At 40.6% G+C, this 26,782-nt stretch overlaps 1 protein-coding gene across 1 annotated transcript in view; it reads right to left on the bottom strand.

The window, feature by feature from the left end:
• ptprfa (protein tyrosine phosphatase receptor type Fa) overlaps positions 1–26,782 on the bottom strand; it is a gene marked incomplete in the record, with an annotated part of 146,376 nt that overhangs the window by 104,549 nt on the left and 15,045 nt on the right. The window contains 7 exon segments of the mRNA XM_029707766.1: positions 12,563–12,707; positions 13,080–13,213; positions 13,974–14,167; positions 14,418–14,659; positions 14,901–15,046; positions 17,731–18,000; positions 25,599–25,610. Coding sequence (XP_029563626.1) covers positions 12,563–12,707; positions 13,080–13,213; positions 13,974–14,167; positions 14,418–14,659; positions 14,901–15,046; positions 17,731–18,000; positions 25,599–25,610 — 1,143 coding nt within the window.

The following is a 26,782-nucleotide window of genomic DNA, read 5'->3' as shown; positions in this document are numbered from 1 at the left end:
AGCTATAACAGGTGTGTAGGTGTGTAGTTTCTAAATGAGCTATAGTAGGTGTATAGTTTCTAAATGAGCTATAGTAGGTGTGTAGTTTCTAAATGAGTTATAGTAGGTGTGTAGTTTCTAAATGAGCTATAGTAGGTGTATAGTTTCTAAATGAGCTATAGTAGGTGTGTAGTTTCTAAATGAGCTATAGTAGGTGTGTAGTTTCTAAAAAAGCTATAGTGGGTGTGTAGTTTCTAAATGAGCTATAGTAGGTGTGTAGTTTCTAAATGCGCTATAGTAGGTGTGTAGTTTCTAAATGAGCTATAGTAGGTGTGAAGTTTCTAAATGAGCTATAGCAGGTGTGTAGTTTCTAAATGAGTTATAGTAGGTGTGTAGTTTCTAAATGAGCTATAGTAGGTGTATAGTTTCTAAATTAGCTATAGTAGGTGTGTAGGTGTGTAGTTTCTAAATGAGCTATAGCAGGTGTGTAGTTTCTAAATGAGCTATAGTAGGTGTGTAGTTTCTAAATGAGCTATAGTAGGTGTGTCGTTTCTAAATGAGCTATAGTAGGTGTATAGTTTCTAAATGAGCTATAGTAGGTGTGTAGGTGTATTGTTTCTAAATGAGCTATAGTAGATGTATAGTTTCTAAATGAGCTATAGTAGATGTGTAGTTTCTAAATGAGCTATAGTAGGGATGTTGTTTCTAAATGAGCTATAGTAGGTGTGTAGTTTCTAAATGAGCTATAGTAGGTGTGTAGTTTCTAAATGAGCTATAGTAGGTGTATAGTTTCTAAATGAGCTATAGCAGGTGTGTAGGTGTGTAGTTTCTAAATGAGCTATAGTAGGTGTATAGTTTCTAAATGAGCTATAGCAGGTGTGTAGGTGTGTAGTTTCTAAATGAGCTATAGTAGGTGTGTAGTTTCTAAATGAGCTATAGTAGGTGTATAGTTTCTAAATGCGCTATAGTAGGTGTGTAGTTTCTAAATGAGCTATAGTAGGTTTGAAGTTTCTAAATGAGCTATAGCAGGTGTGTAGGTGTGTAGTTTCTAAATGAGCTATAGTAGGTGTGTAGTTTCTAAATGAGCTATAGTAGGTGTGTAGTTTCTAAATGAGCTGTAGTAAGTGTATAGTTTCTAAATGAGCTATAGTAGATGTGTAGTTTCTAAATGAGCTATAGTAGGGATGTTGTTTCTAAATGAGCTATAGTAGGTGTGTAGTTTCTAAATGAGCTATAGTAGGTGTGTAGTTTCTAAATGAGCTATAGTAGAAGTATAGTTTCTAAATGAGCTATAGTAGGTGTGTAGGTGTGCAGTTTCTAAATGAGCTACAGTAGGTGTGTAGTTTCTAAATGAGCTATAGTAGGTGTGTAGTTTCTAAATGAGCTATAGTAGGTGTATAGTTTCTAAATGAGATATAGCAGGTGTGTAGTTTCTAAATGAGCTATAGTGGGTCTGTAGTTTCTAAATGAGCAATAGTAGTTGTGTAGTATCTAAATGACCTATAGTAGGTGTGTAGGTGTGTAGTTTCTAAATCAGCTATAGTAGGTGTATAGTTTCTAAATGAGCTATAATAGGTGTGTAGGTGTGTAGTTTCTAAATGAGCTATAGTAGGTGTATAGTTTCTAAATGAGCTATAGTAGGTGTGTAGTTTCTAAATGAGTTATAGTAGGTGTGTAGTTTCTAAATGAGCTATAGTAGATGTGTAGTTTCTAAATGAGCTATAGTAGGTGTGTTGTTTCTAAATGAGCTATAGTGGGTGTGTAGTTTCTAAATGAGCTATAGTAGGTGTGTTGTTTCTAAATGAGCTATAGTAGGTGTATAGTTTCTAAATGAGCTATAGTAGGTGTATAGTTTCTAAATGAGCTATAGTAGGTGTGTTGTTTCTAAATGAGCTATAGTGGGTGTGTAGTTTCTAAATGAGCTATAGTAGGTGTGTTGTTTCTAAATGAGCTATAGTAGGTGTATAGTTTCTAAATGAGCTATAGTAGGTGTGTAGTTTCTAAATGAGCTATAGTAGGTGTGTAGTTTCTAAATGAGATATAGTAGGTGTGTAGTTTCTAAATGAGCTATAGTGGGTGTGTAGTTTCTAAATGAGCAATAGTAGGTGTGTAGTTTCTAAATGAGCTATAGTAGGTGTGTAGGTGTGTAGTTTCTAAATGAGCTATAGTAGGTGTGTAGTTTCTAAATGAGCTATAGTAGGTGTGTAGTTTCTAAATGAGCTGTAGTAAGTGTATAGTTTCTAAATGAGCTATAGTAGATGTGTAGTTTCTAAATGAGCTATAGTAGGGATGTTGTTTCTAAATGAGCTATAGTAGGTGTGTAGTTTCTAAATGAGCTATAGTAGGTGTGTAGTTTCTAAATGAGCTATAGTAGAAGTATAGTTTCTAAATGAGCTATAGTAGGTGTGTAGTTTCTAAATGAGCTACAGTAGGTGTGTAGTTTCTAAATGAGCTATAGTAGGTGTGTAGTTTCTAAATGAGCTATAGTAGGTGTATAGTTTCTAAATGAGATATAGCAGGTGTGTAGTTTCTAAATGAGCTATAGTGGGTGTGTAGTTTCTAAATGAGCAATAGTAGTTGTGTAGTTTCTAAATGACCTATAGTAGGTGTGTAGGTGTGTAGTTTCTAAATCAGCTAAAGTAGGTGTATAGTTTCTAAATGAGCTATAACAGGTGTGTAGGTGTGTAGTTTCTAAATGAGCTATAGTAGGTGTATAGTTTCTAAATGAGCTATAGTAGGTGTGTAGTTTCTAAATGAGCTATAGTAGGTGTGTAGTTTCTAAATGAGCTATAGTAGGTGTATAGTTTCTAAATGAGCTATAGTAGGTGTGTAGTTTCTAAATGAGCTATAGTAGGTGTGTAGTTTCTAAAAAAGCTATAGTGGGTGTGTAGTTTCTAAATGAGCTATAGTAGGTGTGTAGTTTCTAAATGCGCTATAGTAGGTGTGTAGTTTCTAAATGAGCTATAGTAGGTGTGAAGTTTCTAAATGAGCTATAGCAGGTGTGTAGTTTCTAAATGAGTTATAGTAGGTGTGTAGTTTCTAAATGAGCTATAGTAGGTGTATAGTTTCTAAATTAGCTATAGTAGGTGTGTAGGTGTGTAGTTTCTAAATGAGCTATAGCAGGTGTGTAGTTTCTAAATGAGCTATAGTAGGTGTGTAGTTTCTAAATGAGCTATAGTAGGTGTGTCGTTTCTAAATGAGCTATAGTAGGTGTATAGTTTCTAAATGAGCTATAGTAGGTGTGTAGGTGTATTGTTTCTAAATGAGCTATAGTAGATGTATAGTTTCTAAATGAGCTATAGTAGATGTGTAGTTTCTAAATGAGCTATAGTAGGGATGTTGTTTCTAAATGAGCTATAGTAGGTGTGTAGTTTCTAAATGAGCTATAGTAGGTGTGTAGTTTCTAAATGAGCTATAGTAGGTGTATAGTTTCTAAATGAGCTATAGCAGGTGTGTAGGTGTGTAGTTTCTAAATGAGCTATAGTAGGTGTGTAGTTTCTAAATGAGCTATAGTAGGTGTATAGTTTCTAAATGCGCTATAGTAGGTGTGTAGTTTCTAAATGAGCTATAGTAGGTTTGAAGTTTCTAAATGAGCTATAGCAGGTGTGTAGGTGTGTAGTTTCTAAATGAGCTATAGTAGGTGTGTAGTTTCTAAATGAGCTATAGTAGGTGTGTAGTTTCTAAATGAGCTGTAGTAAGTGTATAGTTTCTAAATGAGCTATAGTAGATGTGTAGTTTCTAAATGAGCTATAGTAGGGATGTTGTTTCTAAATGAGCTATAGTAGGTGTGTAGTTTCTAAATGAGCTATAGTAGGTGTGTAGTTTCTAAATGAGCTATAGTAGAAGTATAGTTTCTAAATGAGCTATAGTAGGTGTGTAGGTGTGCAGTTTCTAAATGAGCTACAGTAGGTGTGTAGTTTCTAAATGAGCTATAGTAGGTGTGTAGTTTCTAAATGAGCTATAGTAGGTGTATAGTTTCTAAATGAGATATAGCAGGTGTGTAGTTTCTAAATGAGCTATAGTGGGTCTGTAGTTTCTAAATGAGCAATAGTAGTTGTGTAGTATCTAAATGACCTATAGTAGGTGTGTAGGTGTGTAGTTTCTAAATCAGCTATAGTAGGTGTATAGTTTCTAAATGAGCTATAATAGGTGTGTAGGTGTGTAGTTTCTAAATGAGCTATAGTAGGTGTATAGTTTCTAAATGAGCTATAGTAGGTGTGTAGTTTCTAAATAAGCTATAGTGGGTGTGTAGTTTCTAAATGAGCTATAGTAGGTGTGTAGTTTCTAAATGAGCTATAGTAGGTGTATAGTTTCTAAATGCGCTATAGTAGGTGTGTAGTTTCTAAATGAGCTATAGTAGGTGTGAAGTTTCTAAATGAGCTATAGCAGGTGTGTAGTTTCTAAATGAGTTATAGTAGGTGTGTAGTTTCTAAATGAGCTATAGTAGGTGTATAGTTTCTAAATGAGCTATAGTAGGTGTGTAGGTGTGTAGTTTCTAAATGAGCTATAGTAGGTGTGAAGTTTCTAAATGAGCTATAGCAGGTGTGTAGTTTCTAAATGAGCTATAGTAGGTGTGTAGTTTCTAAATGAGCTATAGTAGGTGTGTCGTTTCTAAATGAGCTATAGTAGGTGTATAGTTTCTAAATGAGTTATAGTAGGTGTGTAGGTTTATAGTTTCTAAATGAGCTATAGTAGATGTATAGTTTCTAAATGAGCTATAGTAGATGTGTAGTTTCTAAATGAGCTATAGTAGGGATGTTGTTTCTAAATGAGCTATAGTAGGTGTGTAGTTTCTAAATGAGCTATAGTAGGTGTGTAGTTTCTAAATAAGCTATAGTAGGTGTATAGTTTCTAAATGAGCTATAGTAGGTGTGTAGGTGTGTAGTTTCTAAATGAGCTATAGTAGGTGTGTAGTTTCTAAATGAGCTATAGTAGGTGTATAGTTTCTAAATGCGCTATAGTAGGTGTGTAGTTTCTAAATGAGATATAGTAGGTGTGTAGTTTCTAAATGAGCTATAGTAGGTGTGTAGGTGTATAGTTTCTAAATGAGATATAGTAGGTGTGTAGTTTCTAAATGAGCTACAGCAGGTGAGTAGTTTCTAAATGAGATATAGTAGGTGTGTAGTTTCTAAATGCGCTATAGTAGGTGTATAGTTTCTAAATGAGCTATAGTAGGTGTGTAGGTGTATAGTTTCTAAATGAGCTATAGTAGGTGTATAGTTTCTAAATGAGTTATAGTAGGTGTGTAGGTTTATAGTTTCTAAATGAGCTATAGTAGATGTATAGTTTCTAAATGAGCTATAGTAGATGTGTAGTTTCTAAATGAGCTATAGTAGGGATGTTGTTTCTAAATGAGCTATAGTAGGTGTGTAGTTTCTAAATGAGCTATAGTAGGTGTGTAGTTTCTAAATGAGCTATAGTAGGTGTATAGTTTCTAAATGAGCTATAGTAGGTGTGTAGGTGTATAGTTTCTAAATGAGCTATAGTAGGTGTAAAGTTTCTAAATGAGCTATAGCAGGTGTGTAGTTTCTAAATGAGATATAGTAGGTGTGTAGTTTCTAAATGAGCTATAGTAGGTGTATAGTTTCTAAATGAGCTATAGTAGGTGTGTAGGTGTATAGTTTCTAAATGAGCTATAGTAGGTGTGTAGTTTCTAAATGAGCTATAGTAGGTGTATAGTTTCTAAATGAGCTATAGTAGGTGTGTAGTTTCTAAATGAGCTATAGTAGGTGTATAGTTTCTAAATGAGCTATAGTAGGTGTGTAGTTTCTAAATGAGCTATAGTAGGTGTATAGTTTCTAAATGAGCTAAAGTAGGTGTGTAGTTTCTAAATGAGCTATAGTAGGTGTGTAGGTGTGTAGTTTCTAAATGAGCTATAGTAGGTTTATAGTTTCTAAATGAGCTATAGTAGGTGTGTAGTTTCTAAATGAGCTATAGTAGGTTTGTAGTTTCTAAATGAGCTATAGTAGGTGTGTAGTCTCTAAATGAGCTATAGTAGGTGTATATTTTCTAAATGAGCTATAGTAGGTGTGTAGTTTCTAAATGAGCTATAGTAGGTGTGTAGTTTCTAAATGAGCTATAGTAGGTGTATAGTTTCTAAATGAGCTATAGTAGGTGTATAGTTTCTAAATGAGCTATAGTAGGTGTGTAGTTTCTAAATGAGCTATAGTAGGTGTGTAGTTTCTAAATGAGCTATAGTAGGTGTGTAGTTTCTAAATGAGCTATAGTAGGTGTATAGTTTCTAAATGAGCTATTGTAGGTGTATAGTTTCTAAATGAGCTATAGTAGGTGTGTAGTTTCTAAATGAGCTATAGTAGGTGTGTAGTTTCTAAATGAGCTATAGTAGGTGTATAGTTTCTAAATGAGCTATAGTAGGTGTGTAGGTGTGTAGTTTCTAAATGAGCTATAGTAGGTGTGTAGTTTCTAAATGAGCTATAGTAGGTGTGTAGGTGTGTAGTTTCTAAATGAGCTATAGGTGTGTAGTTTCTAAATGAGCTATAGTAGGTGTATAGTTTCTAAATGAGCTATAGTAGGTGTGTAGTTTCTAAATGAGCTATAGTAGGTGTGTCGGTGTGTAGTTTCTAAATGAGCTATAGTAGGTGTATAGTTTCTAAATGAGCTATAGTAGGTGTGTAGGTGTATATTTTCTAAATGAGCTATAGTAGTTATGTAGTTTCTAAATGAGATATAGTAGGTGTATAGTTTCTAAATGAGCTATAGTGGGTGTGTAGTTTCTAAATGAGATATAGTAGGTGTATAGTTTCTAAATGAGCTATAGTGGGTGTGTAGTTTCTAAATGAGCTATAGTAGGTGTGTAGTTTCTAAATGAGCTATAGTAGGTGTGTAGTTTCTAAATGAGCTATAGTAGGTGTGTAGGTGTATATTTTCTAAATGAGCTATAGTAGGTGTGTAGTTTCTAAATGAGATATAGTAGGTGTATAGTTTCTAAATGAGCTATAGTGGGTGTGTAGTTTCTAAATGAGCTATAGTAGGTGTGTAGTTTCTAAATTAGCTATAGTAGGTGTGTAGTTTCTAAATGAGCTATAGTAGGTGTGTAGTTTCTAAATGAGCTATAGTAGGTGTGTAGTTTCTAAATGAGCTATAGTAGGTGTGTAGTTTCTAAATGAGCTATAGTAGGTGTGTAGTTTCTAAATGAGCTATAGTAGGTGTGTAGGGGTTTTGCTTCTACTAAAGATGTTTATTTTATTTTATAGTATCTCACAATTCTCCACAGTGCAGAAGAAAAATAAAATGTAAAACAGGCATATAATAAAAATGAAAAACAACTAAACGCATAAACAACACACAATATGAGTAAAAAACATGTTCCAGAATATCACAACCCAGTATGAACAAGGGGAAGGTAGTGGGTGGGTGAGGGATACTGAGGCACCACTGTGTAGAAAAGAACCTTTAACATGCCTGCTTGTGATTTGGCAGCCAGAGCAGTGAGGAAGCAGGACACAATATGCTTTCAATATGAGTCATGTTTGGTTGGTTGGTGTTAAAAGGCTCATCCTTGACAGGCCATTCCTTCCTTTAGAATACAGACGCCCAAGTGATTAACAGAGTTCAAATACAGATAAAGGCAGAAAAAACAGAGCATGTGTCTTAAACGACAACCTATTCCATATGGCCCTGGGAAAAAGTAGTACACTATATAGGGAACAGGGTGCCATTTGGGAAGCAACAGAGTAATTCCCTGCTGTTCAGCTGAACCTTTATGTGTATATTCATGAGGGAGTAGATGAGAGTTAGAGAATCTATGTGTGGGAGACAGATTGAACAGATATGTTTCAAATAGAAACGGAGTTGTAAGAAACACAAAAAGATAGAGAGAAGCAGAGAGATATATAGCTATAAAAGAATGCAAATAACAGATAAAGGGCCAGACAGATCATATGACATGGTGAATGGGGGGGTGAGAATATTGAGGACAGATATACTGATAGAATTGTGAAAGTGATTTGGAGAAGCAAGGGGAATAGAGCAGAAAGCGTGAAAGAGCAGCCCTGCTGGACTCTTTGCCGTGGCAGCACCTTTCTTGAAATGGCGACTCAGTGGCTCTGTGTGTCAGTGAGCAGGCAGATAAGAGACTGACTTCAGAGAGAGGGAGCGAGAGAGAGGCCTCATTTTAGGGACCTCTGTTCCTATGGGAACCAAAGCCCTGTATGGTGTTTGGGTCTGCGTCCTAAATTGCACCCTATTCCCTGTTTAGTAGTCCTAAATTGCACCCTATTCCCTGTTTAGTAGACTAATTTTGACCAGGGTCCATTGAAGTAGTGCACTAAATAGGGTGTCATTTGGGACACAGCATGGTTCTCCCTTTTCCACACAGGATGGCTTTCACAGCTGACAAGTAAAACAAATGGCTAAGAATAAGCTCTGATTCCTTTGGCAAACCTGTCATAAATATTTCAGCTTCCAACCCCTAGATCTCCTGGAGAGACCACGCTCAGCGCTGTGAGGGGAGCAGAGAGGAGGCTGAGGTGTGGCGGAAGGGTCTGGTTATGTGCTAAAAACTCGATTAAGAGGGAGCTGTTCAGCGTTATTAGCGTCGGTTAGGTGACAGTGATTGTGTTGGTGGATGCCGAGGCCATACATAAAGACGTATAGTACAGTACGGTGCCATGCTTCATTATAAACTATAATAACAAATGATGGTGACATTTATGATGTAGCCGTGCCTTCTGTGCAGCAGTCTGTTTTAGGTTGCTGGGTTCTGCATCACAATGGAAATGAGCATGTTTTGTATCTATGTACTCAGTGGAATGTGACACACTGGGTTTATCATACTATTTGTCAAAATGTGCAGTGGCCTATGGGCAGTGGTTTGTTATCGACTGACTGCAAATAGGGACAAGGAATGTTCCTCACATTGCTGGCATTTACAGTGCCTTCAGAAAGTATTCATACCCCTTGACTTATTCCACATTGTGTTGTGTTGCAGCCTGCATTCAAAATAGATTACATATATTTTTTCCCTCACCCATCTACACACAATACCCCATAATAACAAAGATAACACATTTATTGAAAATAAAATACAGAAATATCTCATTTACATAAGTATTTACACCCCTGAGTCAATACATGTTAGAATCACATTTGGCAGCGTTTTTCTGAGCCTCTAAGAGCTTTGCACACCTGGATTGTACAATATTTGTAAATTATTATTAAAAAAATTCTTCAAGCACTGTCAAGTTGGTTGTTGATCATTGGTAAGGCAAGGGCTGATTTCAAGGTTTTACTGCTAACCTACAAAGCATTACAAGGGCTTGCTCCTACCTATCTTTCCGATTTGTTCCTGCCGTACATACCTACACGTACGCTACGGTCACAAGACGCAGGCCTCCTAAATGTCCCTAGAATTTCTAAGCAAACAGCTGGAGGCAGGACTTTCTCCTATAGAGCTCCATTTTTATGGAATGGTCTGCCTACCCATGTGAGAGACGCAGACTCGGTCTTAACCTTTAAGTCTTTACTGAAGACTCATCTCTTCAGTAGGTCCTATGATTGAGTGTAGTCTGGCCCAGGAGTGTGAAGGTGAACGGAATGGCTCTGGAGCAACGAACCGCCCTAGCTGGCCGGTTCCCCTCTCTCCACTGGGATTCTCTGCCTCTAACCCTATTACAGGGGCTGAGTCACTGGCTTACTGGTGATCTTCCATGCCGTCCCTAGGAGGGGTGCGTCACTTGAGTGGGTTGAGTCACTGACGTGGTCTTCCTGTCTGGATTGGCGCCCCCCCTTGGGTTGTGCCGTGGCGGAGATCTTTGTGGGCTATACTCGGCCTTGTCTCAGGATGGTAAGTTGGTGGTTGAAGTTATCCCTCTAGTGGTGTGGGGGCTGTGCTTTGGCAAAGTGGGTGGGGTTATATCCTGCCTGTTTGGCCCTGTCTGGGGGTATCATCGGATGGGGCCACAGTGTCTCCTGACCCCTCCTGTCTCAGCCTCCAGTATTTATGCTGCAGTAGTTTATGTGTCGGGGGGCTTGGGTCAGTCTGTTATATTTGGAGTATTTCTCCTGTCTTATCCGGTGTCCTGTGTGAATTTAAGTATGCTCTCTCTAATTCTCTCTTTCTCTCTTTCTCTCTTTCTTTCTTTCTCTCTCTTGGAGGACCTGAGTCCAAGGACCATGCCTCAGGACGACCTGGCATGATGACTCCTTGCTGTCCCCAGTCCACCTGCCAGTGCTGCTGCTCCAGTTTCAACTGTTCTGCCTGCGGCTATGGAACCCTGACCTGTTCACCGGATGTGCTACCTGTCCCAGACCTGCTGTTTTCAACTCTCTAGAGACAGTAGGAGCGGTAGAGATACTCTGAATGATCGGCTATGAAAAGCCAACTGACATTTACTCTTGAGGTGCTGACTTGTTGCACCCTTGACAATTACTGTGATTATTATTATTTGACCATGCTGGTCATTTATGAACATTTGAACATCTTGGCCATGTTCTGTTATAATCTCCACCCAGCACAGCCAGAAGAGGATTGGCCACCCCTCATAGCCTGGTTCCTCTCTAGGTTTCTTCCTAGGTTCCGGCCTTTCATGGGAGTTTTTCCTAGCCACCGTGCTTCTACACCTGCATTACTTGCTGTTTGGGGTTTTAGGCTGGGTTTCTGTACAGCACTTTGAGATATCAGCTGATGTTAGAAGGGCTTTATAAATACATTTGATTTGATTTGATTTGGTAGACAGCCATTATCAAGAGTTGCCACAGATTTTCAAGCCAATTGAAGTCAAAACTGTAACTAGGCCACTCAGGAACATTCAATGGCGTCTTGGTAAGCAACTCCACTGTATATTTGGCCTTGTGTTTCAGGTTATTGTCCTGCTGAAAGGTGAATTTGTCACCCAGTGTTTGTTGGAAAGCAGACTGAACCAGGTATTCCTCTAGGATTTTGCCTGTGCTTAGCTATATTCCGTTTCTTTGTATCCTAAAATACTCGCTAGTCCTTGCCGATGACAAGCATATCCATAACATGATGCAGCCACCATCATGCTAGAAAATATGAAGAGTGGTACTAAGTGATGTGTTGTGTTTGCCCCAAACATAACGCTTTGGATTCAGAAAATAAAATACATTTCGTTGCCACATTTTTTGAAGTTTTACTTTAGTGCCTTATCGCAAACAAGATGCATGTTTTGGAATATTTGTATTCTGTACAAGATTCCTTCTTTTCACTCTATTTAGGTTAGTATTGTGGAGTTACTACAATGTTTTTGATCCATCCTCAGTTTTCTTCTGTCACAGCCATTAAACTCTATAACTGTTTTAAAGTCACCCTTTACATCATGATGAAATCCCTGAGCAGTTTCCTTCCTCTCCGGCAAATGAGCTAGGAAGGACACCTGTATCTTTGTATTGACTGGGTGTTTTGATACACAATCCAAAAGTGTAATTAATAAATTCACCATGCTCGAAGGGATATTCAATGTCTGCTTTTCAAAATTATTTTTTACCCATCTACCAAGAGGTGCCATTTTTTGCGAGGCATTGGAAAACCTCCCTGGTATTTGTGGTTGAATCTGTATTTGAAATTCACTGCTCGACTGAGGGACCTTACAGATAATTGCGTGTGTGGGTTACAGATATGAGGTTGTCATTAAAAAATCATGTTAAACACTATTATTGCACACAGTGAGCCCATGCAACTTATTATGTGACTTGTTAAGCACATTTTTACTCCTTAACTTATTTGCCATAACAAAGGGGATGAATGCTTATTGACTCAAGACTTTTCAGCTTTTCATTTTTGATCAATTAGTAAACATTTCTACAAACATAATTCCACTTTGACATTATGGGGTATTGTGTGTAGGCCAGTGACACAAAAGTTCAATTTAATACATTTTAAATTCAGTCTGTAAAAGTGGTAAAAAAAAGGAAAATTGCACAGCATGGAGTCAGCTAGGATGAATGCTGTGCAAGAATGAACTACCTGACTGGCTCACTTTCCCATTGAACTTGTCATCTTTCTTCTCGAATCCGCAGAACATAAAATAATAAAGAGATGATATTTAGTGTTTTCATATTTTAGTAAACACTTTACATACTAATGCGAAATTCCTGTTCTTCGAAAACTTCTCATAAAAACAAGCGTATCTCTGCGAAATGTCCACGAACCACTGAGCGTATTATTTTCAAATTGTTCCTTTAAGATCAGGTGGGTTAGAGGTGCAGGCTTTAAAAGATGACCAGTCTTCTTCCTGTGGTAAGTGGGTAAAAGAGTCAGTGCTTTATCTGGTAAGTGCCAAAAGAGGAGGACATTTTCACAGATTCTTACTGCTCTGGCCTCAATTCACAAGCTCTGTAGAAGTCAAAGACCTGTACTTTAGCATGCTTTCAAAATAAAGAAAAACACAATTACTCAACTAACAACTGACCGCAAAATATGACCTACCTTTATGACCTACCTTTTGCCCACCTGGACTCCGCAGAAGAAGAAAATGCCATCATTTGGGTCTGGGCATTGGGGTGTGGACCAAAAAGAGACCCTATTGTCCAACAGTAAGTCCATCTCCAAGTAAAGAGAGGTAAAGAACGGTAAGTTTGGGTCAGGGAGTTGGGGTACAGTACTTACTGGACTGGGCAGTCCTGGCCTCGATGGGTTGGGTGTAGACGCCCAGGCCCATTTCAGAGCGAGCAGCCAGGGAGAACATGTAGAGGGTGTCTGGCTTCAGACCCTCCACAGCATAGGACCCCGCTGGAGGGAAGGTCACATGGAGCTGAGGGAGAAAATAGGCAGAAGAGACGTTAGTAAAAGTCTCGGAATCCAGGAGCCAAAAACAAATATTGTGTGCCCTAGCTAGCTAGCTAGCTACTCTATTCATGTTTATGCCTGTCATGAGAGAGTATTCAAAAAGCACAATGAGAAAAGTAGATATTGTAATCCCCAAAGTTAATATGTACCACGTTCACATAAAAGGTACACAAAGTAGGAATTACTTATTGGATCCTTGCTTGCATTTGCAACTCCTGAAAGACAACAAACAGAGTAAAGGATAACAGAAACATCTATGATTTTCCGTTTTCCTTCGAGACAGATAACAATATTCCTGGAGAAGACGGATTGTATTATCAGTTAGGATATTATTTACCTTGTTGCCAGAGTTAGCCTCCCAATACATCAGTTCATACTTGGTGATCTGGTCCTGGACAGGCCACAGCCACGACAGCATGATGCGGGTGTCCAACTCTGCCTCGGCGTCGAAACTAGATGGCTGGGCTGGTACTACAGGCAGAGAGAAAGAGAGATGAAACACTGCTCTCAGAATACATAGGGGTTACATCCTTATTCTCCAAAAGCATGCACTCCTCCCCATCTATTGAAAAGCATCGGAATATCTTACACCAGTTATTTTCTACCCACAAAGGGAAGTGCACACTTTAGACAGACGGGTAAAGAATTGAGACAAAGTGAATCATATAAACTATTGCAGAGTCTGTAGACATGCTGTGAGACACAGGTGCTGTGCTTTTACTCTGTTATGGCGCTGAGACAGCGGTTTCACAAATATCAGAAATATACAGAACACTTTCACAAGTGGCTACAATATACCTTTAAAATCTAGAGTAAGTCTACAGTACAGAGGAAGCCATTTCAGATGAGCGTGTCTGTACTACAAAATATTCTGGGGCACTTCATCACTTTATCACTTTTCTTCTCAGAGGTGTCAGAAGAGGAGGTAACTGTGGAGAAGACATGTTCTACGTTGTACTTTGAGGACACAGTAGATAATGTCCTTGTGGATGTGGATATTCACTCAGTGAAAAGTGAAACCTCTATTGGGGAGACTTGGCCTACAGCTGAAACAGACCTAACACACAAAGTGCACCCTGTTTTATACTTTACAGTGTACACTCACCACCTAGCTAGTGTCCCTTCTTCATAAGTAACAGTGTCCACTCGGCTCTCCCCAACTACATAAGTTGTACATGCTACCACCTAGGTAGTGTACTAGGTAGTGTACTACTTCAGAGTGTCCGCTCACCCCCCTGCTGGGTCTTGACCTGCAGTACATCAGAGGGAGGTCCGTCCCCTACAGAGGTGAACCCCAGCACCCTGAGGCTGTAGGTGATATCAGTGGTCAGCCCTGAGATGGTGGTCAGTCTGCTGTCGTCAGTGTTGTGTTTCTGCCAGCCACTCAGTGGGGCTCTGAGGTCCGAGCTGTAGTACACCCGGTACCTGAGGAGAGGGTTAGAAAATCAATCAATCCATCAACAACGTTTACAAAATGAAACTAAAATATACACATATTTGACAAAGCAACAGACGAAAGGACATGTTATATCAACCTAGGTGTATGAAATGTATTCATGCTTTATGAAGCATATAGGACTTATAAAGGGTTTATGAAGGCTTCAATAATATTGCTCAGTGGGTTAGAGCATGGTCAGAGGTTCAGAGGGTATTAAATATTAATATAATATCTTACCCTCTGATCTGTCCATTAGGCTCCTCAGGCGGCTCCCATTGGACCAGCATGGTGGAGGCGCTGAGCATGCGAGCCTGTACAGCCAGCGGTGGAGAGGAGGGAGCCTGCTCACTGGTCCTGGTGTCCACGAGGCTGCTAGGAGGGCCACGCCCGATGTTGTTCACCGCCATGACGTGGAACTCGTACTCTGAGTAGGGGCTGAGCCCTCCGATGCTGTAGCGCGTGGTGGCAACTCCGTCCACCTAAAATAGAATGATAATATGATGATAATTCAGCAGACTTTTATCCAAAGTGACTTACAGAACTGTCAACATTGACCCTGACACATATATTTAATATTTGTGGCCTACGCAGGAAGAGAACCCACAACCACGTGGGAATTGAAATCACAACCATGTGGTAATCGAACCCACAGCCCCATACTCTAGCTGTTGCTAGCCCCATACTCTAACCCACTGATCCACTGGAATCATTGGACCGCACCTCCTGGAAGCTGTTGTCAGAGACCTTGGCCCGGTACTGGATGACGTAGTAGGACACGGGCTCAGGGTTCCCAGAGTCCCAGGTCAGGGTGACGCTGGTGGCTGTGGTCTCCGTCACGATCAGGGAGGTGGGGGGCTTGGGCAAGGCTGTCAGACAGACCAGGGGGAGGGAGAGTAATACACCGTTCATGGAAGATTACAACAGCAAAAAGATACATTTCTGTTTTAATGGACAATAAAGTATACTATTCTATTGCATTGTATTCTACTCCATTCTCTTGCTTTTCTATTATATTTTATTCCATTCTATTCTACCATCCTTCGTCCAGTCCTGCTAACATAATACTACAAATAAAGGCCTTAAATAGGTTGAAAGTGCTCTATCTCACTAATGCAGGCCCCAGAGCTGTGAGCAGCAACAAGAGTGAAAAGAGCGAGAAGGACAGCACTCACATCCTATCAGTCAATCACTATTCAGAAGCCTGTCTCTTTCAGTCCCTCACCTGTCACTGGAGGGGCCAAGCCAGCCATGTTCATTATCTCTCAAAGCAAAGTCTCTCACCCAGTGTGACACCCACTCTGCCTATTCACAGGCAGAACACCAACCATTCAGAACACACTCTCACTCTCTCTCTCGCTCTGAATAGAAAGCCTATTCTCTCCTTCTCTGCTATCTAGGGCAAAACTTTCTCCTTCAATTAACCTGCGAGTCTTGAATAGCGAGATGAATAGAGTAATGTGTATTTTCTATTTTAATTTTATTTATATATTGATCCAAAAAAACAATTTCAGGGCTTGAGGCTTCCCTTTGGCAAAATGAAAAATGTGTTCAATGTGAGGTAAAGGACTATCAATACAAAATTAGAATATTAAGAGTCTAAAGATACTGAAGAATAGTTGGTGTTAGTCTGATATAAATAACCCAAATAGAAAGTAGACTCAAGCAGACTGACTCAATGTAAAATGGAGTGAAATTAACGGAAGTTATCTGGATGGTTTTGTGTTAGGATTTCTTGTGGTGTTTTTCAATTATTTGACATTCTATGGAATTGCAAAGTGACAAATTACATAGCATATAAGAGTATAATATAATACTATTGTGTTCTACACTGGCATAGCGTTTGACTTTGAAACACAAGATGTACATCCTCACGGTAATGGTAATGTACACGCTCTCCCAGGTTTTCCTATTTCCATCGCAAATGGAAAGAGCATCATTGTAATACAATTTTGGCTGAAAATGGTTGCTAAATCACTTTTGTGTTGTATATGATAGTACTGCTGTCAGAGTCCAAATGGATCTGCTAAAGTAAGAGGCGTTGGAGTGTAAAACAGGGAGAACAGCTCGCCTTGCAGACGTCAGACGGGCATTAGCAACCGAGAGGTATTAGAGCAAGAGAACAACCTCATACAGCAGCAGCGCCTGACTCCCGACGCCTTTCTCCACATCTGCTATTACTGGCTCCATCTCAAATAGCACCCTATTCCCTATATAATGCACTACTTCTGACCAGGGCCCATGGGGCTCTGATCCAAAGTAGTGCACTGTGTAAGGAATAGGGTGCCATTTTGGATGGAGGCATTATTTTTCTTTGAACAATGTGAACCCTCTAAAGTATTACTCTGAGTGCTGAGTGATGTTAAGATAGATGACGTTAGATGACGTTAGGGCCTTATATGCAGAAAAGTTATTCATCAGTAGGAGTCTCTAGAGGAGAGAGAGCCTCTACCAACACTTGAAAATATCCCACCATCTGGCAACACTGTAAGTGATATCATGAGCTAATTTGGGGAGTTTTTGGATATGTGTTTATGTATTTCCCTTATCGTATTATTTGCTTTTTGATAGTCATATTGTGTTTGTTTAATATTGCCATAGGACCCCACTCATTCTCAAAGTCAGCAGTGAAAAAGTAGACTTCCCTCTGTTCAAAACTCATCTTTCATAAAACTAATTGAGATTCTCTCTAATAACTCTAGTGAAATAACGATTGATTAGACTAATAGGTATTCAAGCATCACAAATACTCACACTGATATTATGTGTTGTTTCAGTGAGTGCAAATAACAATTCCTAGGAGAATGAACTGACTTCATTTTCTCTCCATATTTCATGGCTGCTCAACTCACCTCAGAGAAAAGGAGAGATAATATGACTTATTTTTTTTTCAAGCATTTCACATGTAACTAACAAAGTCATCTATTACCAATTATATTTGGAATCATTAGTCTATAGCTAAGCCCCTTACTTAAAAAATGTACATATTAGATACAGTGGGTAGGCCTATTTCCTGAAAGCACGATCACTTTGTAATGGGAAAGTAAACTCGAGATGCTTTGCTAGCTACAGTAGTTTGTCATCGTTGTTTTTTCCGGAAAGAAAAATCTCAGCCATGTTGAATTATTGATGAGAATATTAATGCATGCACTGTCATCTGGTGTCTGAGGGATTAGTCATTTAAATATGACCCCTTTACCAGACTCTCTCTGAGACATACAGACAGATGACGAGACGAGAAACAAAGACTTCTGTAGTAAAACTTAAAATACAATTTGAGCTATAGCTTACTAAGATTTGATAGTGCAGTCTAAGACATGGAGAGACATACTGTACCCAAAATGTCTATCTTATATTCATCTTCACTATAAAATATCTCAGATGGATGTTGATCTGGATTGTGATCCATTTGTTCATTTTGGATGTTGACATAATGATCTTAAATGAGGGCTACTTTTCTAGATACCCAACTTAGCTAATTCACTGCATCCCAGGCACAACAAACAGCCAAAATCCCAAACAACCTCTCTCACACTTTTCCCAGCCCTCTCACCTTTGACAGTGATCTGTGCGGTGGTCTCGATCATGCCGAGTGACGATATCGCCACACAGCTGTAGTTGGCAGACTGGAGGATGTTGGTGACCTCCAACACGTTCCTCCCAATGGGCATCTCTTCCTCCTTGGTCAGCTCTTCTACTCCCATCATCCACTTGACGTAGGGCATGGGCGCACCCACTGCCACGCACGTCAGGTTCACGCTGCCACCCGGCATCACCTCATGGTTGGTGGGCGGGATGGAGAACCGGGGTGGCACACGGCGCACTGCAGGTGGAGAGCAGAGGAGGGTGAGTGGGCAAGGAACTGGAGGTTTTATGGGGACAATGCATGGGCGGCTGGGATAGCCTGATACCTTGATAGTCAGGCCTGGCTGTCGCTGTATGCTGTTCTCTGGGACAATAGAGGCATACGGCAACCCTGCTATAGTTAGTTAGGGTGGGAAACTTCAGCCAAATCATGTACTACATATATCTATTACGCAACTTTCCTCCCCTTTCATGTTATATTTGGAAAAAAAAGGCTAAGGCCTAAAGCTGGATTTCTCACGAGTGCATTTGGATTTCCTGCTTTGATATGTGGGTTAAGACGCACCTGGAGATAGATCCTGCTGCTGCTAGTCTAACGCTTCCCTGCCATATCCAGAGTTACCAAGCTAACTACCACTCGTTCTGTCTCTAAGTGCGAGTGAATAGAACAGGCTTCTCCATTGTTATCTCCCATACAGCATTAGAAATCCCCTTAAGTGCTGGGAAGTACAGCTCATTACATCTGACTTAATGCTGCAACGCTACTCTCTCTGTATGCATTAAACATACATAGCTCAATGGCATAGCAGATAAAGTGCTCACACACCCCTTCAATGGGAAGGCTAAGAATGGTCACGAAATGTGACTCACAAAGTATCATTTAAGCGCAAATTGTGAATATTCCAGCTGCGAGGGGCTTAGATGGTGGCTTACGGTCTTTTCACCGGGTAGAAGGGGAGAACTACATGCTGTGTCAGATAAACAGGGAGAGATGTAGAGGATTATGACAGATCTGACCTGCATCCCAAATGGCACCCTGTTCGCTATTTAGTACACCACTTTTGATCAGAGCCATATGGGCCCTGTTCAAAATGTGTGCACTACATAAGGAATAGGGAGCCATTTGGGACAGATCCTTAGGCTTTCACACTGAATAACGTTTTCACTTTGCACTGCCTGACAACTTAAATGAAACACAGCAGGGTATAGCTAGTGTTGTATAATTTGGGAGCGGTACTTCTTTGAACAAAGAAACTGAAAGAGGATTCTGTTCTATGCACACATAATGTCTTCCTTTGGCTCAATCACGTACAGTATTTAAGTTAATTAGTTACAACCAAGTGAATAATAACTTAGAGAAATAAATGTTCAGTATTTGCATGGGCTCAGTCAGTCATTCAATAAGTGAGACGAGAGGAGATAGTAATCTTGAGAGAGAACATAGTGGTGGTGTTGGAGGCCATCCTCTCTCTAAATACAAGCGCTGCATTGTCTATCTGCTGGGAGCGGCTGGGAGGAGAAAAGGACGGGAGGGAACCATAAGGGTCTGTGATACAGATGGTTGACATTAACACGGATTCCCACGGAGACTGGCCTTGCCTGAGAACGTGACGTGGCGGACAGAGGGAACGACAGAGGGTGGAAGAAGGGAAGGAGGAGAGGAGAGAGAGAGAGAGAAAAAAAATAGATAGAGAGATAGTGAGACGAGGGGAGCGGGCTGGCTCTAGGCCAAAGTTATGGGCCATTCCGTTTAACGTTTTAGAGTGATCTCAAGTCAAAATCTCAGAAAGAGGAAACTTTTTAAAAGTCGAGTTGCAAAACTTTTAGATGTATCAGGGTGCCACTACTGCCAATCTCATATTTTACGACTGTATTTCTGTTGCTATAACCTCACAGAGCGGTTGTAAATCATCCTGCAGGTGAAGCACAGCAAGCAGCCAAAACCAGGCCTTGACGTTTCAATTCTCAATTGATCTCCCAACACACACAGATCTGCAGGAACTCGCATTAAGACACCCGCAAAACTATCCCCTTTCAGACAGCGCTGAGACTCTTGATCATCAGTAAGCAGCAGTATGATACTGTCTGAGAATGAGACCTATAAATAACTAACGTTCCCATTTTCATCTCCCTTTGAACAGGAAAGATCCAAGGTTGCAGCAAAACACCGAACCAAATGGCACCCTATCCCTTATATAGTACACTACTTTTAACCAGAGCCCAATGGGTTCTGTTCAAAAGTAGTGCACTATGTAGGGAATAGGGTGCCTTTTGCGATGTAGCCAGAATTTAATTTGGGAAGCGGGAGGAGAACTCTGTAGCAGACCTCTGTTTTGTGTTTGAAGATAAAATGGAGGCAATATTATTCACATCACAACTCTCTTAAAAACTGTGTTTATCATCATGACAAAGAAATGACTTGCTTATTTCCTTACCACAGCAAAATGATGCAGGCAGAGTAGTAATATAGTACTTATTCTAGGGCCCACCAGCCCTGGCTGGTCAGCAGATACATCTCTCCAAACTGGGTTTAAAAACAGGCAGGGGACCAAAATGGTCGTTTTTTTCCCTCTAATACAAACAGCTCAGTTTTATGTGACTTGAATGCTGCATGGGGTGTGAGGTGAGGTTGCTATTCCTCTTTCACTCTCTCTCCCTCCATCTCTAAACCCCCCCCAGAACTGAGGAACATGAAGATAACTACCAACTGCGGTGCATTATGGGTAGCTAAAGCACCTGGTGCTACACTAACACAACATAACAAAATTCCTTTTTCATTAAGCCTATGTCTTCTACTGTATTCACCTTACCTTACCTAAGCCGAGACTTAGATTTTGTATGCATACAGTGCATTCAGAAAGTATTTAGACCCCTTCACCTTTTCCACATTTTGTTACGTTATAGCCTTATTCTAAAATTGATTAAATCAATTTTTTTCCTCATCAATCTACACACAATACCCCATATCGACAAAGCAAAAACTGGTTATTTGAATTTTTTTCCACATTTTGTTACGTTATAGCCTTATTCTAAAATTGATTAAATCAATTTTTTTCCTCATCAATCTACACACAATACCCCATATCGACAAAGCAAAAACTGGTTATTTGAATTTTTTTCCACATTTTGTTACGTTACAGCCTTATTCTAAAATTGATTAAATCTATTTTTTTCCTCATCAATCTACACACAATACCCCATAACGACAAAGCAAAAACTAGCTATTTGAAATTTTTAAAATTTCTAAAAAATAACAAAAGTATATTCCCTAATTTACATAAGTATCAGACCCTTTGCTATGAGACTCGAAATTGAGCTCAGGTGCATCCTGTTTCCATTGATCATCCTTGAGATGTTTCTACAACTTGATTGGAGTCCACCTGTGGTAAATTCAATTGATTGGGCATGATTTGGAAAGGCACACATCTGTCTATATAAGGTCCCACAGTTGACAGTGCATGTCAGAGCAAAAATCAAGCCATGAGGTCGAAGGAATTGTCCGTTGCGCTCCGAGACAGGATTGTGTTGAGGAACAGATCTGGGGAAGGATACCAAAATATTTCAGCAGCATTGAAGGTCCCCAAGAACACAGTGACCTCCATCATTCTTAAATTAAAGAAGTTTGGAACCACCAAGACCCTAGAGCTGGCCGCCCGGCCAAACTGAGCAATCGGGGGAGAAGGGCCTTGGTCAGGGAGATGACCAAGAACCCAATGGTCACTCTGACAGAACTCCAGAGTTCCTCTCTGGAGATGGGATAACCTCCCAGAAAGGCAACCTTCTCTGCAGCACTCCACCAATCAGGCCATTGTGGTAGAGTGGCCAGACAGAAGCCACTCCTCAGTAAAAGGCACATGACAGTCTGCTTGGAGTTTGCCAAAAGGCACCTAAAGGACTCTTAGACCATGAGAAACAAGATTCTCTGGTCTGATGAAACCAAGGTTGTACTCTTTGGCCTGAATGCCAAGCATCACATCTGGAGGAAACCTGGCACCATACCTACGGTGAAGCATGGTGGTGGGAGCTTCATGCTGTGGGGATGTTTTCAATGGCAGGGACAGGGAGACTAGTCAGGATCGAGGGAAAGATGAATGGAGCAAAGTAAAGAGAAATCCTTGATGAAAACCTACTCCAGAGCGCTCAGGACCTCAGACTGGGGCAAAGGTTCACCTTCCAACAGGACAATGACCCTAAGCACACAGCCAAGACAAAGCAGGAGTGACTTCGAGACAAGTCTCTGAATGTCTTTGAGTGGCCCAGCCAGAGCCCGGACATGAACCCGATATAACATCTTTAGAGAGACCTGAAAATAGCTGTGCAGCAACGCTCCCCATCCAACCTGACAGGGCTTGAGAGGATCTGCAGAGAAGAATGGGAGAAACTCCCCAAATACAGGTGTGCCAAGCTTGTAGTGTCATAACCAAGAAGACTCGAGGCTGTAATCGCTGCCAAAGGTGCTTCAACAAAGTACTGAGCAAAGGGTCTGAATATTTATGTAAATATGATATTTCAGTTAGATTTTTTTTATATACGTTAGCAAGAATTTCAAATAACCTGTTTTTGCTTTGTCATTATGGGGTGTTGTGAATAGATTGATGAGGGGAAAAAAACATTGAATCAATTTTAGAATAATGCTGTAACGTATTAAAATGTGGAAAGAGTCAAGGGGTCTGAATACTTTCCGAATGCACTGTATGTGTGTGTGCATGCATGGATGTGTGCCATGTGCACAATCTATGTATGCACCAAACCTTAAATAAAATCCGAGTGTGATTTATTCAAGTCACGAAAACACTGAGATTTTGAGATGTATACATCTATTCCTCTGTAATCAATTTGAGGCCAATGGTCGAGTGACTCAGAGCTTTTCAGAGGAAATGCACCAATGTGTTAGATTGGAGTCTGCAAGTTGTCAAAGTGACATGCTGGGCAGCGCAGGGCATAGAAGGAGGAATTAGAGCAAGCCAACATTAGTCACTGTGTACATTATTAGAAGGATGAGGAGGTTGGAGGTTACCCATGGACATGGAAAATGGTCACAAAATGGTTAGTGTTGATTTGCTGACTGAGTGAGTGACTCAGAAAGGTTATAACAAGGGGTTATCTTGATTATTATTGGCTATGGAGGCGGTGGTACAGGTCAAAGGATAAAGGTCACCAGAAAGTGGTGGAGGAAGAGAACTAATGTCATCCTCCACGCAGTAGAAGGGAGCAGGAGAACGCCGTGGGGTTTAGTCACTGGTTTCACAGGAAGCAGTTTTAGTATCAGAGGAAGTAGTATCAGCAGTAGCAACATGAGAAGCTGTCAGTTATAATGCAGACACACTCTTATCTTCATTGGCATGCCACAGAGAGAGAGGGGGGAGAGAAGGAGAGGGAAGGAAGGATTTGGGATTGGAAGCAGAGTCCTGATAAAGAAAATGTAAGGATTTGGAGCTGAGGGCGGTAGGGGGTGGGGGGGGTGGAAGCACAATCGTTGTTGCACACACATTTTTGGCACACAGATATTGTCAAGCAAGGCATGCAGCAGCCCAGGCACAAGGCAAACAAAGCATCAAGCACATTACTAGCTAGCTACATAGCAGCTACGATCATGATGCCATGCTTGAGTGATCACACAAAATGGTCCTATAATAAACAATAACACAACTATCCCTGAAGTAATTTACAGACCAACTCAAATTCCTTGTCTTATCGATGCCAGTAAAACTATTGGACTTCAGTTTGCCTGCCTGCGGAGGTACTGCAAGACCACACTGTACAGGGATTCTACTGACCGCTGTACAACAAGTAAACAAAACAAACAACAACATTAACAAGTCATCTGGTTACAAGATGAGCTCCAGGTCCAACAAGAGGTTCTCATCCATTCTTTATACTCTGTGCTGGGATCTAGGAGCAATGGTCTACCAACATCACATAGAAGAGAGAACCAACATTTCTCACCAAACAGTCTCTTCAATACTATGGGTTATGGCTTTGGAAACTCTGTGACAGAAACTTTGACATGGGAATGCACTTTGACATGGGAATGCATTATGCAAGCATAATGCTCAATTAGATGTGTAACACACAATGCAAGCATTAATGTGTACTGATATACAGTACAACATATTGTATATCATACATTACATGGACTTTGAATATTTCTCTATTCTGACTAATTGTCTTCTGACAAAGCTACAAACATCCAGAAAGCTACTTCTGTCATCTGTTTGGAGCAGATAGAATGGAGAGTTGAGATTCCTAGCCAACTGAACTGGGAAAAGAATATATTGGCAATGAGAGGAGGCAGAGAAACAGATAACAGCATCTCCTGCGGCTCCTTCTCTATCAATAAAAGTAACTAAGTAAGTATTTCTGAATAATACAAAGGAGAGGAAGGAGTTGGTTATCTAGCCAAAATATAGTCCTTTATTAGAGAAAAAGCATGAGACTGTCTGGGATTATTGGGAGGTAAATTGCTAGCATGGACCTCCATTTTGGGAAGTGCCTAGCTGATGTGTGAGTTGGCAGGAGGGTCGGGTGGCTGAGACGGTTTGTATCCATCTCCCCTACAGAGAGACAGCTCCTCAGCTCAGCTTTAAGCTTGAAAAGACAGACTAGAAAAAAAATGGGAAAACGCACTGGGTCCTTGAAATAAAGAAAAAAACATAGTTAAAGAATAATGATCCTCCTCTCCTCCGTAGTCTCTCCGTCACCCTGTTTTTCTCTGCTCTCACTGTTCTGTGAACTAAATCTGGAAGCCCAAATTGAATACTGATTCCAAAATAAACAATCAAAGCTGATTTAGCCCGTTTAAACACTCGAAAACTCTGAAGGCTCTTCCCAGTTAACCAGAATAACACAAGACTCTCTCCTAAAGGTTAAGCGTTCCAGGGTGGTGGGAAAAAAGGCAAATATTGAAATTTGAACTTTTATGTAAATAGTTCTGATCTCTTAAGCTTCATGTAACATCCCTATATGTGTTCCCTGACCCCAGGATTAATATTAGACAATGAGAAACCACACGGCTGGTGTCTAAATAATACAAGACCTGACCGTTCCGTCACTCAGAGCCCACACGCTCCTCATTTTCAAGGTATCATAAACAATGGATATAGCCAAGGCTGCAATGCTTTCTACTGATAGCCTATTGTTACTCCCTAGATGAGAAAGAAATCCACATCCAACCCCTATTCATGATTCAGCATTGAGTGAGTATCTTAGATAGGGCAAAGTCAAGGTATGATCCTTATGTCTCTGTATTCTCTAAGATTGTATGGTGGAGAGCTATGCTACCAGCTGATGTAGGTGGATGAGAGGTAACAGAAGGTGAGTGGAGCATTCAGTTAGATTAGTGAGAGCCTGTGGGCAGCAGAGATGTGAGGGCTCAGGCCCCATGAGGCTCTGGCCAAAAGTAGTGCACTATATAGGGACTAGGGTGCCAATTTGCACACAACCATGGTTGGACGGACGGTGGGATGGAATAGACACACCCCAGGTGAGGTGAGGAACACCTAAGAAAACAAGGTCCAGACTTGACAGACTGAAGCTAACAGAGAAGACACATCCATGCCAGGCATATTCAAAGACATATAACAGTGCAGATGGTTGAGGGTGGAGGCAAGCAGCATAGCAGCGGTATGGTTGAGGGGTAGGGACAAGGTAGGAGATGCACATAGGAGGTTCAGGTTGGTAAAGGCAGGTAGGTTCCTGAGAGGCCCATCAGGCCGGGACGGGCCTTGGCACCCAGCCTGATGCCGTGGATGCTGCCAGGCTCCAGTCCGCTGACCCTGGGTGCACTGTGGGGTACCGGAGGAGAAGCAGGAAGGTGAAGAGTGAAAAAAAACCAACCTTCTCGTTGATCTGAGAGGATTTGGTGAGGTTCAGATTGTTTTTTGGATGGCGGGGTGCGATGATGATGGAGGGAATAAACATAAAAGAGAAAAAGAAAAAACAAGAAGATAAAAAAGAGGAGGAAGAGGAAGAAGAAGAGGAAGAAGAGGAGGAAGACAAGGAGAAACAAAGAGAGTAAAACAGGCAAATAGTTCCGCTTATCCATAAAAGAGAAAGTGAAGAGAACACCATGGAGACAAAAGCCAGTGCATTGATACACACACCCAACGAATACACATAGCAACATCTCTCATACAGTACATACATGAATATAAACACAACACAACACAACCAAACACACACACACACACACACACCCAAAGAATACACATAGCAACATCTCTCATACAGTACATACATGAATATAAACACAACACAACACAACACAACCAAACACACACACACACACACCCAAAGAATACACATAGCAACATCTCTCATACAGTACATACATGAATATAAACACAACACAACACAACACAACCAAACACACACACACACACACACACCCAAAGAATACACATAGCAACATCTCTCATACAGTACATACATGAATATAAACCCAACACAACCAAACACACACACACACACACACACACACACACACACACACACACACACACACACACACACACACACACCCAAAGAATACACATAGCAACATCTCTCATACAGTACATACATGAATATAAACCCAACACAACCAAACACACACACACACACACACACACACACACACACACACACACCCAACGAATACACATAGCAACATCTCTCATACAGTACATACATGAATATAAACCCAACCCAACACAACACAACCAAACACACACACACACACACACACACACACAATCACACACACAATCACACACACTCCTCCCTTTTCTTGACTACTCTCATGCCCTAAGCCCCTCCCTTTCCATCATGTATTAAGATGGAATTACAGAGTCAGGGGCTACATCTCAAATGGAACACTAGTTCCTAGAAATCACACTAGTTTTGACCAGTCAAAAGTAGTGCACTATAAAGGGAATAGGGGTGTAATTTGGGACACAGGCAGAGTCTCCCTGGCTGACAAGCGGACTTCATTATGCACACAAAACTGACAGTGTCCTGCCGGTAGCTAAGTCAGGCCACAT

This window comes from Salmo trutta, chromosome 22 (genome assembly GCF_901001165.1).
Source record: "Salmo trutta chromosome 22, fSalTru1.1, whole genome shotgun sequence".
In the NCBI taxonomy this organism is placed as follows: domain Eukaryota; kingdom Metazoa; phylum Chordata; class Actinopteri; order Salmoniformes; family Salmonidae; genus Salmo; species Salmo trutta.
Note: the sequence above shows the minus strand (reverse complement) of the source record. Positions and strands in the feature narration are given on the sequence as shown.